Raw genomic sequence first — 12,680 nt, forward strand, 5'->3', positions numbered from 1 at the left:
AGCAGAGAACTGGAAAGCTATGCTCCTGGCATTTTATTTTATGTGGGAATAAAGCCTGCAACTAGTAAACAGAACAAAATCATACTTTAGCAGATGGGCAAATGCATTTGAAGGATTTAATATGACTGAATGTGTGGCTAATTTGGATGTCAACCAGTTCCTGCAAATCAGTGTGCAAATCTCCTTGTCCATCTTCAGCATAATGTCAGTAGTGACTTCTTTACTCCCCCACCTTTCAGTGGAAAGATTACTCTTGTGATGGAGGGCAAATATTCTTACAGGTGAATATAAAGTGCTGTACAAGCAGAAGTTTCCAAGTAGTTTGGATATCATTGCTCTCAGAATGCTGTGGTGCTTTATATTTTATTTTTTTTTAGCTTAGTCACCAAATTTTATTTTTAATCTCCATTGAACTTGTGAGAATTAAAAAATAAGAGAAAAGAAAAGGGAGGGGATTGGAAAGTGAGAAACAAATACAGAAACCTCTTCTGCACTCGAACATAAAGCCCTTCTGGAAGCCACTTGCGAAATATATAATCTAAAGAGAATATTTTTCTTGATCATTTTTCATGGGTTAATTGAATTCTTTTTGATTCAATGCTGAATTATTTTTATATTTATTTTTTTTTTAACTAAAAAGTCATTTTCATGTTGACATTTCTCTTCATTTGCTCCTGGAGTGATATTCTGTCACAAAGCTGGTGTTTGGGAAACAACTTTATCCTGGCTGTGATAGATCATTCCTAGAGCTATGTTAAGTTGTGGGTGAAGACTGGCAGCAAGTACTTGCAAATAGGTTGTACCAGTTCATCCTTTGCTCCACTTCTCGCACCTCTGTACTTATTCCCCTGCTTTCTATTTACTTACATAAGACAAACAAGCAAGGGGAATGGAGGCAAGGGAGACAGCTAGCAGCTATGTCTAAATCAACTCTAGGTTTTGCAGTATTTTTGCAAAGGCATCTGCTGAGACTTCACATAAAGTCAACAGCAGAACCCTTGGGACAATATACCTGGTCTTAGACTGATACCTGCTAGTAGGATAAAATAGAGTGCACAAATATATCTGCAAAAGTCAATGTTTACCTCGCAGGTTTTGATATGTTCCTGTTCCCACTCTGTCCTGACCTTATCCAGCTGCTCAATGCTCTGTTTGTACACGTTCTCTGTAAACATACACACATAACAGAAACCTGGTAGTTAGAAACAGAAAATGGGACAGGCTTTTTCTCTTTTTTTTTCCTATGAGGAGTCTGCTGTGCCTCTTTACACTGGAGGCAAGTGGTTTGCACTTTCTTTTGTGCTTTCCAACTTGCTTCTGGAAGGTATTTTCTTTCCAGGGTGAAGTCCCTGCAAGAGGCCTTCTATAAATTCTTTAATGAAAGCAGGAGTCTCTCATTTCCACAGAGCAAAGTGAATGGATGTGTCTATCAGGTTCCTGTTCTTTAGAAGCTTCTTCAATAATCTTTAAGTAGGTGACTTTGGGAAACTGGACATCAAACAGAGCCAGCCTGGGTGATTTGGATGGTGCTCTCTTAAAATCAGTGTGCTGGTGGATCGTTGCTGAGAAAAATCTTAGTTCAGAGGCAAAAGGAGCATCACCTGCTTCATTTGCTGCATCTCTGCATTGCTTGGCCTTGTTCTGGCTCTGAAACATGAAAAGAAACACCCCCAATTAATTTCTGCCCCAGTGTTTTGCTGCCTGCTCCCTTTCACCTTCTAGGGGAAAGGCAGGGGCTTGCAGACACCTCTTGGCTGTTCTGCCTTTATGCACATTTCTGTTTTAATGCACGCTATGGAGAAGAAGGGACCAGAATTTCACAGATGCATTCATAGGTCCACTGCCTTGAAGGGAAATCTGGCAATTCACATCTTTCCATTCAGATATCTCTGCCACAGGAGTTCAGTGCTAGTATGATCCAGCCTGTGTCTGCTGGCTTAGTTGTTTCTCCAGTGTTTGATGTGCTCATCTAATAGATATTTTTAAGCAGAACTAAATGGCAGTTAGAATTCTTCCTCTTCCAAACTCTTCATGTAATACATAGCCTTTAAAATATTTTGCAAATGTCAGACTATTTCCCCTAACAACTCAAAAGCTTAAAAGCAAAATTCACTCTAGGTAGGACTTTTCTTCTTTTAAAAACAGCTGTGTCTTTTAACAAATTAAAATACAGCTATTATTGACAGCTCTGCACTCCCAGGTCCTTCTGCACAGATGGTGATGACAACACATTAATGCGCAGCTCTAGACATCAGTGTAATACACTCTTCCATTCTGCCCTTCAAGACAAGGCTCAGGTAGGGGTTCTTATGGCCATATTCCTCCTCACAGCTGGTTGGGAAATGTGTAGTAAGCTGGGAACATAAGCTTCATTCTTATCTGCTTCCTGGCCCAAACCGTTTGTGAGTGCTGGGCAGAATTAAACAGCTGACATGTTGCTTGTGAGATGCCTCTGCGCATTTCAACCATGCTGGCATGTGTGTGGAAGTAATGGCAGTGAAGCACCCTGGGAGCCTTCTGCATGAAGGGAGCTGGGTCAGATTTTGATGCCATTGAAGTTGCTAAACGTCCTGGCAGAAATTCAGCAGGGCTAGGATTTCATCCCCTCTTTGCAGCTAAGCTGAAGGGTTTTATTCCTCAAAGATTAGTGACTGCTAGAAATAAATCTGAAATTCTGATGCTGTTTTTAGAGTCTCCATCCCCCTGCTCCTTAAGATGAATTTTTTGATCCTTTTTGCTTACACTGCACTGATTTTTATCGAGCCAAAGGGAGTTCATTTATTTTGTTTTCTCCATCTGTTCCGCTGTAAAATGTTCCCATTAAAAGTTAGTGAATTGTCAGCTACAAGTATCAAGATGAGGCAATGAAGGACTTCAGTGCCTTAATTTCCAATGATTTATTTTGGAGTTTGTAAATTTAGTTGAAATGAAACTAAGCATAAGGAGAAAAATGTTGAGGAAAAATCTGCAGTTTAATATAAGACACTTTGCCTACCTGATGTGATTGTCCAAAAGGCAAATCTAACTGCATGATGTACTTCTGGCACTTGTTTCATTTCTTTATGAACCATTTCAGGGAAAAATCTCATTCTGTTTCCCTTCAAGAGTCACAGAGCAATTGGGTAAATTCGTTAGGGAAGTTAGTCCCTTCCCAGTGTTTTTTAAAAACATGGGCTTATTGCAGAATCAGATCAGGGTTACCAAAGGAGTCAGTGAAGAAGACCTCCTTGGTAACAGGCTTTGTTTTAACCTTGATTCCCAAGGGTTAATTAGAAGGGAAACCAGCCCCTAGCATCTCACAGAATGGGTTGTTCAATTGCACTCTTATGTACCTTGAAAATGAAAGAAAACCAGTTTTTCTCTCTAAATAACACTGTCACCTAAGGTACCTTCTCCATTTGCTTTTGGTTGCCTGAAGCACTTGTCCGTTCAAAGGACTGCTCGGCCTCATCTGCCTCCTTGCACTTCTGTTCATAGGTCTTCTTTGCCTGTGTTGGAATGAAATAGAATGCAAGGGTCTGGGTTAGGGAACAAGGCTGGCTTGTCTCCAGCATGATGTTATAGGTGTTTTCTGGTTTGCAATCTGGAGAAGCAAATCAGTGCCCAGCTTTGGGCAACTGAAGAACTTCCTGGTGACACTGTAAAGAGAGAGAAATATAGAGCTGAAAAATGAGTGTAGAGTCTGGCAGCATAAATCAGGTGCTTTTCACGCAGCCCTGAAGTTTTTTGCTTTGTACAACTGCAGCCAGCTCCTCCAGGGATGGTCACGATTGTGTAGGCAACTATAGCACCATCAGAAGTCTGTCTGAGCTAGCAGAATTAGGAGGCCACATTCTTAGGCTGCCCCTGGGGCTGGATTGTCATTTCTACAGCGTGACTTGGAGCACTGGGTGGATGAAGTCAGTGTGTTGCCTCACCCGTTGCTCCAAGCTATCGAGGCATAGCCAGCACCCCATAGGTAACAGTCTTGGTGTAGTCCATGGGAAGAAGAAATCTGTATTTGCACCTAAAGCTCTCCCTTGCCATAGAGATTCACTTAGAACAACCATGTTTAAATAAAAAAATTAGTAGAGTTCCACTGACAGACCTGTAACTACTTTAGAGGCAACTGCCCACTGGAAACCAAAACCAGCTGCCTGCAGTTCCTGTACCTGGAAGCTTTCCAGTTGGAGAGGTTTCCTCCTGTTTACAAGATTCCCTCACTCTTTTGAAAATTGTGTTTACACAGACTGAAAAATTGTTTGGGCCTATAAGTATCCTTGCCCAGAATGAAGAAAATTCTATTTGACCAGGGGCATTGTTCATTCCACATCCACTTTCTGAGTGTTTGTTTTGGAGACACTTCAGTGAATGCAGCAGGAAGATCGGTTCAGCTTCCTCCTCATAGCAGGAATTGCCTCCTCTCTCTCTCATACACACTCTTGCACATTCACACATTCTTGATCTCTCTTTAAATATAGGTCTGTGTGACACAGTTTTCACCCAGTCTCAAAGTGGAGCCAGTTTGCACCAAGAAAGCCACACAAACCTTGCTTACCTCCATTGTTCTCTTATACAGGGACAATTTGCTCTTTTGCATGCGCTCCATCACCGCCTCATACTGTAAGAAACACAGAGGTAAGCATTTCTCACTTTGGAATTCTTCCTCTGCTTTTTGGTGTCAGGATTAGAAAAGCCATCATTAGGGCCTCTCCACAAGCCATGTGCCTGTGGGAAAAATTGCTTCACTCTGCTTTTATAAATGACAGGTTTCTAAGTGATGCAAAGAGTGTGCCAGGTAAAAAAAAAAAAACAAACAAAAACCCCCCAACCAACCAACCAACCAACCAACCAACCAAAAACCCAAGATAATTCTGCTTCAGTGGTTCCATTAATAGCAGAGAGGATGCAGATCTTAATTTTCTTCCTCCCTCCCTTTTTTTCTTCCCCTTGTGGAGATTAAATAGTGGCACACCAAGTGACAGTGCCCATCAGCTCTGCCAGCAGAGTTCTTTGTTAGTACAAGAGCATAATCCCACAACTGTGCAGACCAGATCAGTGTCTCACCTGTATGAGTAAAGGTCATCTTAATTTATATTCCATTGCTTCTGGCAAATGTGTGCTCAATGCAGTTGGATTTCCATAACATCTGGAAGGACAGTGCTGAATTCTCTTTCATAGTTTTAGTTGTGATATGCCCAGCCTTATGTAACAGTGAGATATGCTCCTGCTTGGCAGGGTCTAAGTTTCTTCAGTGGGACTTGTAGTCCTTTAATCTGTACACTCTGCTCAAGCAAAACTCTCTCCAGGGCTACCCAGAGGCTTGCTTCGTCCTGGGCTAAACAGCACAGTGAAATTACAGCAGTTTGGGAGGTTACCAAAAGTGCTGACACCAACTAGCTTATCTAATACTGATTTCTTTACAGCCACACACTAGATGGAGGAAAAAATCTTGCCTAAGATTCCAAAGCAGTTTCTCTAGGCCCCTCTGTTTCCAGGTAAGTTGTAGGCTTATTATTGTCACCAGGAGACAGAGGCTCTTTCTTCCTCCCCACCAAATCATAGTGGCAAAGTGATGGGGAAGATACAGGTGCTGATGAACTAGCTGTACACTCTCTGCCTTTACCTGAAAGGAGATTGTAGTGAGGTGGAGGTCAGTCTCATCTCTCTAATAGCAAGTGATAAGACAAGAGGAAACAGCCTCAAGTTGAAGCAGGGGAGGTTTAAATTGGACTTTAGAAGAAACATCTTCAATGGAAGGGTTTTCAAAGAGTAGAACAGCTTCCCAGGAAAGTGATTGAATCCCCATCCCTGAAGGTGTTTAAAAGCTGCTGAAGTGTGGTGCTGAGAGATGTGGTTTAGCACCACATTTGGTAGAGCTAGGGAATGGTTGGACTCTATGATCTTAAAGGTCTTTTCCAGTTGAAATGATTCTGTGATTTGCCTTATTGGCAGAATCAGATCACTGTGAACCTCAAATCTCAGTAACACTGCTGATTTTATCCAGTTCCATATTTAGAGTTCTTTGCTATACCTGGGTCCTGTGTGTCAGGGTTGTGGACACAAGGTGTTTATGGCATTGGATAATGGTCATATTAAAAAAATCAGCAAAGAACTGGGTACTTTATTTTATTCCTTTGGTGGTAAGTGACTGCCCCCATGCAACCAGAGGAGGTGCAAACCTGACCGCTGTTGCTTGTATTGAGAGCTACTTTTTCAAGGGACTTAGAGCTTGATAAGATCACAGGGGATTATGTGACCTTAAATATGCTCCAGTTTTTATTCTACAGCATCAACTAGGTGCTGTTTATTCCACATATTTGCAATTCAGTACATATTGGCGTTGCATTCAGCACGATCCGCGCTTCCTTTTATAGCTTTTAATATCTGTGCTACCCCTTTAATTTCGTGCATGTTGGAGATCATGCAGGATGGTAGCAAAGAAACCCAATTAGCAAGGAAGTAAAAGAAGAGAAAAGAAAGGATTAAGTTCTTACAGGAATAATAATAGTATCTGTAGTTACACTGCAGAGAGTAAAAGTGACTAAAGCCTCTGTTTCCTGAGTCCAGAGAACTACTTTTATGTCCAGCTGGGATCAGAGAGAGATTTTCTTTCACAGTCTAGTATATGGAGTGAACAGGGCACTCTGGGCATGTTTGACCATCTTTTGCAGTATTCACAGCCTATGGCTGGAGACAGGTCATCAGCATGGAGCACTGAGCCAGTTTGTTTCAGTGTTTCTCTAGTTCCTCACCTTTTTTCTTTGCTCCTTCTGTCTTTCTCGGAACTCCTCTATTCCTTTCAGTTCATCCTTCAGCATTATTGCCAGCTGGATATGAGAGTTTCCAACACTTTCGATTTCTAAAGCAAATCAGAATTCATGCACAGTCAGTAGAAAGCTTTTTAAATATGATGTCACATCTTTTCAGGAGGTGTTTCTAGGAAGTGACTGATGTCTGACTTGGCATGAACAGGGCAGCCTTAAAAAGGACTTCCCTGGATTTCCGTGTGCACTGGCATTGCTGAGGGTTCACCCAACCTAATCAGGGCGTTATTGCAGGTTCTTTCAGTGCTTGCAAAGCGCATGGGCAAGACTGCTTGCTGCAGAATTGCAGCACCCACTCAGGGACAGCCTTGGCAAGTGCAGGGCCAGCTGCACTTTGAGGATATCCTCATTGCCCCATTTACCCCAGATACCCCGCTTCCTTCTGGGGCTGGGGCTCAGATGCTGTGGTGCAGAGGGAGGGAAGGAGAAATTACCTCCATCACCACCCTCTGTGTCTGCTTTCCCTTTGTTACACTGCTGGACTGTCATTGCTCTGGGCAGTTGCTTTCCAGTCGTATCCAGCTTTGTGCAAAAATGGTTATAGAGGAGGTTGCAAGCTGCAAATATCCAAGACTCAGCAGAGATGGATTGAATTTCAGAGCACCTGGCTGATGCTGCTTGATGTAGCTGGTGGCTTCTCTGCATTTGTTGGCTTTGGAGCCTCTGAAATGGAAGCTCATGTTTTGCAGAAACATTGAGCTTCCCCACCCAGGCTCTAAAGATACCTTAATTGACCAGCTGCTTATCAAAAGGGGCTTTATCTCCACAGCAGGTGCTGGAAGCCAGGTACACTGTCCTGTTGGCCTGCATTGCTGTGTGTGAAGGGGTTTCCTTTAGCCTTGGGCACATTTAGAAAGCATGCTGGCTTGGCATCAGTGATTTGCAAAAGAGGGAACAGAGCTGGTATTTTGTGACTTGATCCAAATAACAATAACTTGAGGAACAAGCCATTTTCTTCGCCACCAGAGAGCTGATTGAGTGCCCAGCCTTGGAGGACTCCCACCGCCTCCTTTCTCCTCATTTTCTGCACTACAGACTGGGATAGAAAAGTTGGAAATGGAGGAAGGAAGAGGTGAAAGACCCCAGAGGGCACAGGTTGTGTACCTGTCTTGCCCAGGTCAGGAAGGAAGATGTAAATACTCACGTTGTTTGAGCCTCTCAAATGCTGCCTTCAGTGTGCTGTGAGGCAGAAACAAGAGCACTTTTGTTAGTACAGGTCTCAAAGGATGGGTTGTGAATCTGGGGAAAAAAAAACCTTTCCCCTCAGAATCTTGAAAGATCCACATAAAGATAAAACTCTTAATAGTCTGGTAATAAAAGTTCACCATGCTAACAAGCACAATAGCATCAGTCTGTTACCATCAGGAAATGCAATAAAATGCTCCATGAAGCAAGGAATTGCATCACTCTTTATGTGCACCCTCTTTTTTAACCCCACTCTATTTGTGTCTGGGAGCCTTAGCAGACATTTCTCTGTTCTCACACCTTGCCAAAGGATACAAGTGAATGGTGTAATAAAGACAGTCAGGGGGATTTGGGTTTGGAGCATTAGTCTGAAGGGTAGAGTGAAACCAGCTCCACCCTCTGTGTTGAATGCAGCACCAGCAATTACTTCCTTCTCAGTCACCGCTGAAGCCGGAGCAGCTCTGCTATGCAGCATCCTCTGTACTATGCCTTCTGAGCACCCCCGTGTGGCACAGCTCACTCTCCTTTAGAAGACACAAATGGTGCACAGCAAGAATAAACTATGCCGTGGAATCAGGCATGGGTGCTGGGCTGTGAAGTTATTGCATGGAGATGAGCCAACAGAATTGCTATCCTGCCTGTCTGCATGGTTCTACATACCTAAGTAGTCCTACAATGTAAAGGTGCAGAAGGGTACTGATGCACTGATTTTTGGCAAGCTGGAGTCCATTTTAAGAAAGCACCAAAGATACCAGCATATAAATAAGGAGAATGGAACAAGCAGCCTGTAAAAGGCATTTTCACCTTATTCATTTCCTCCAGCTCCAAGTTTGCAGGCTGGCAGGGCATTTGTATATGCAGAAGCCAAGGTGTGGTGAGATTTGGAGATTTTTCAGAGTTAGAAAGCAGCTCTACAAATCCCAGAGTGTGCTGTTCCCTGAAGGAAACAGTTCTGGCAGCTCCACAGAGCCCTGGTCTATCCCAGGCAGGAGCCCAGGCAAAAGCCTGTGGAGAGGCTGCAGTCTCCCTGACTGAAGCCTGGCTACTAAAATAGCCCAGAAGAGGATTCATGTAGCTTCCCAGCCATGTGTGACTGCAGATGGGTAGGGAAATCCTGTATCTCTTGGGCCATTTCGGGAGTCATGAGAGACACAAGAAGGATCCTAATTGCCCTGGGTTAATTTCATCTGGACATCTGTTTCCTAATCAAAGCTTGCTCTCCCAGTAGCAAGGCTGCCTTGCCAGGCTTAAGAAAAATACACAGGCAAGGGGAAAGGCTGGGCCTGTCCTCACTGCCTTGCCATCCACTGCCAAATCTAAATTTGCAGAAACACATGGAAAAGACTTTCAGCCAGGAGAGATGAGTAAGGAGCTGTTTGACTCTTTCAGCCACATTTGGGGTGATGGATTTCCTGAGATCATTCAGGGGAAAAGAGGCTGGACTGAGTATTTCTTTCCAATATTGTCCTAATAATACTTTAAAAGTTTGAAGGTTCATTTTTTCCAATAATAAGACTGCAGTGAGGTCGACAGAGACTTCATTTTCACAACACAAAGGAAACAAACAGTATTCTTTCCAGCTAAGATAATTAAAAGCTAGAAACTAGAAGACAAGTTGAATATCAGCAGCAGAGGTGGCCCTTTCTTCTTATCTGAAAGGGGTTACTTGGAAAAACTACATATCTACAGGTGATAAAATTTCCCTTTTTAAGTGTGGCTTATCCAATAGGAGATGAGGAATGTGCCAGCAGCTTCCTGCCTGAAATAGGTAAATACTGGAATTTAAAAAGTAGAGGACACTTGCAAATAGCACCTACTGTTTGCATGCTGTGTTGCCCTGTTATTGCCAGAGATTTTTTTTCCTTTGCTGTGGTGATTGAGGTTATGCAGAGACTGGCAAAATTGCTGTAGTGGATACTGAAAAACAGCACTTTCTCAGTACATATCAAGGACAAAAGCAATTTGCTGCTCTTCTGGTTTCCAGGCACCTGAGCTACCAGAATAGTTCATGGTCATAAGCCATATGCAAAGCTTTCCCTAGGGATGGGTGCGCCTTCTGCTGTAATAAAGCATCTGCCTCTGACCTGGAGAGTGACCACTTTGCCCCCTGCATGGTCTCTAATGGCCCTTTCAGAAAGCTCTGGCCTCCTGATCCTCCCATGAAAGATTTTTCTAGCCGATTCCCTAGGTGCTGACTGGGGCAAAGCCCTAGTCCATAAGTGAATTGAAATAGACTCAAACTACTTCCTTCTGATAGGTTGGACACGATGATCTCGAAGGTCTCTTCCAACCTGGTTTATTCTATTCTATTCTATTCTATTCTATTCTATTCTATTCTATTCTATTCTATTCTATTCTATTCATAATAATTCTCTAAAATCATTGAATCAGATCCCTCATTCTCATGAGACTTAAGGGAGCAGCAAATATGCCATTGTGCCATGTTATGTGTGGGAGAGACTGCACAAATCTGGTGCTGACCCCTGGATCCATCAGGTGTTACTTTATGACTTCTGGGCTGCAGGGATGTGCTGGCTGCAGCAGCACCACTGCAGATCAACTCCTCGTTGCTGCTAGGGGCTGCGATTCGGCCACTGAAATCCGTCACTGCTGTGCAGGGAGTTTGGGCTGTGCCCGTGCTGGGTTGTGCGTACACCACCTAGTGCCTGTTTCTTCTGGGGGGGTCTGACTTTCTAATAGGCTTGATAAAGGCTTTATTCTGAGGGTGTGTGGTGGGTTGAAAGGAAAGGCTCCGCTTTCCCTCCCACACCGAGAAAGAAACCGCGGCTAACTCAGTCAGAGAAAAGCGGGCTATATTTTCACAAGCATGTAGAGGAAGCAGATTATATGCAACACCACAAATACAGCTATTGTACAATATATACAGGAATACACAGCAAATGAGCACAGTCAGAAACCAGCCCCCCAACAGAGGGGGCTTCCCCCTGTGCCCCCTGCACCCCCCTACCTCCCTTCTCCCCCAAAGAGGTAGAAAAGGAGAAAAAAAGGGGAGTTAGCACAGCAGACAGAGGCCTAGACACAGGGAGTTAGTTCTTATCTCTTGGCCAGAAGCCCAGAAGCAGCTTTAGAATAGAACGGAATAGAATAAATCAGGTTGGGAGAGACCTTCAAGATCATCATGTCCAACCTATCATCCAACACTACCCAATCAACTAAACCATGCAACCAAGCATCCTGTCAAGCCTCGCCCTGAACACCCCCAGCGATGGCGACCCCACCACCTCCCTGGGCAGCCCATTCCAATCACTCTCTCTGTGTAAAACTTCCTCCTAACCTCCAGCCTAAACCTCCCCTGATGCAGCCTGAGACTGTGTCCTCTTGTTCTGGTACTGGCTGCCTGGGAGAAGAGACCAACCTCTGCCTCACTACAACCCCCCTTCAGGTAGTTGTAGAGAGCAATAAGGTCACCCCTGAGTCTCCTCCTCTCCAGGCTAAGCAACCCCAGCTCCCTCAATCTCTCCTCATAGGGCTTGTGCTCCAAGCCCCTCACCAACCTTAAGCGGTCCAGCTGAAAGGGACAGCAAAGGAAGGAAGAACTGAAGGAAAGTCCCAGCTGCGCTGGGTCCAACAATCTCACCTCCCCACTTAATTAGCCAATGAAATTCGTTTAGAATACAAAATATTTTATAAACATTTAGCCAGTGTGCCCCTTCCTTAAAGGCACAGCCTCAAATGGTCACAGGGTGTCTCATTTTCTCACTTTATCCTCCCAGTTTATTATCAGGAGTTTATCCTCTCAGGTTATTACACTGCTTATCATCGCGGTAGTAATTGATTCTGTTTGTTTGTCTGTTCTGTGGTCAGATCAGAAAATCTAGGGTTGAAAATCATTCAAGCCAAATGGAAAATCTGTGAATTGCCCTTTTTATTATTGCTCACTCCTGGCATTATTTTGTCAGTTCTGGAAGACTGTTAAACCAGTCCAGCTAAAGAGAGAGCACCACCAGCCTTCCCTTTGGGTCATCCTGACGTGGAGCATCCTGCAGATACCTCATTGAAAATAGGCTCAGACACAAATTTACTCTGTGTGTTTGTTAAACGACTCCCCCTTGGACATCTAGAGATTGGATTTGTCAAAATGAATTTCTGGCAGAAACAGGATTGATTCTGAATCTGGAATAAGGGGGAACAGGTAGAGCCTGTGCAACAGCCACTATGCTGCAACTTCTGGTGGGTTTTGCCATCTAGTGGCTCAAAGGTTGTTATCATTTTCTGGAATACCGATCCTGGCTGCTGCCTGCATTTGATGTAGTCTCCCACTACTCAGGGGCAGCGGAATCGAGCTGCTCTTGTAAAATGTGCATATTTAGGTGTTTGCTGTTCCAAGTGGAGGAGGAGAATAACAGAGCTTTTAGGGGAACGTGAAAACCAAGGAGAGAAGCTCATTACACTGATGCTCACCCACTGTTTAGCATTCTTATTCTGTAGATTGCAAAATACTTTAAAGGGAACTTACCCAGATTTACCCAGCACACCAAAGCTGAAAGGGCAACTCACTCTCAGTAAGGCACTGATCACTAGTTCCTGTGGCTCTTCTCTAACAGCATAAGAGACCTTGTTTTGTTTTTCTCCCAGTAAAGCCTGTCCCCTGCTTTCAAGACAGAAAATGAATCCTGTATTTGAGCGGAGGTGTCTTGTTTGACCCTCACCCACCACCACAGGATAGGT

At 43.8% G+C, this 12,680-nt stretch overlaps 1 protein-coding gene across 1 annotated transcript in view; it reads right to left on the reverse strand.

Annotated features, from left to right (window-relative positions):
* PSTPIP1 (proline-serine-threonine phosphatase interacting protein 1) overlaps positions 1-12,680 on the reverse strand; it is a 55,291-nt gene that overhangs the window by 12,379 nt on the left and 30,232 nt on the right. Inside the window, exons 4-9 of the mRNA XM_054168961.1 lie at positions 7,951-7,985; positions 6,735-6,841; positions 4,538-4,600; positions 3,390-3,488; positions 1,602-1,647; positions 1,086-1,165 (exon numbers count right to left, since the gene is read on the reverse strand). Of these exons, the coding sequence (XP_054024936.1) occupies positions 1,086-1,165; positions 1,602-1,647; positions 3,390-3,488; positions 4,538-4,600; positions 6,735-6,841; positions 7,951-7,985 (430 nt within the window). The remainder of the gene's footprint in view (positions 1-1,085; positions 1,166-1,601; positions 1,648-3,389; positions 3,489-4,537; positions 4,601-6,734; positions 6,842-7,950; positions 7,986-12,680) is intronic.

Source organism: Dryobates pubescens, chromosome 17 (assembly GCF_014839835.1).
Source record: "Dryobates pubescens isolate bDryPub1 chromosome 17, bDryPub1.pri, whole genome shotgun sequence".
Lineage (NCBI taxonomy): Eukaryota > Metazoa > Chordata > Aves > Piciformes > Picidae > Dryobates > Dryobates pubescens.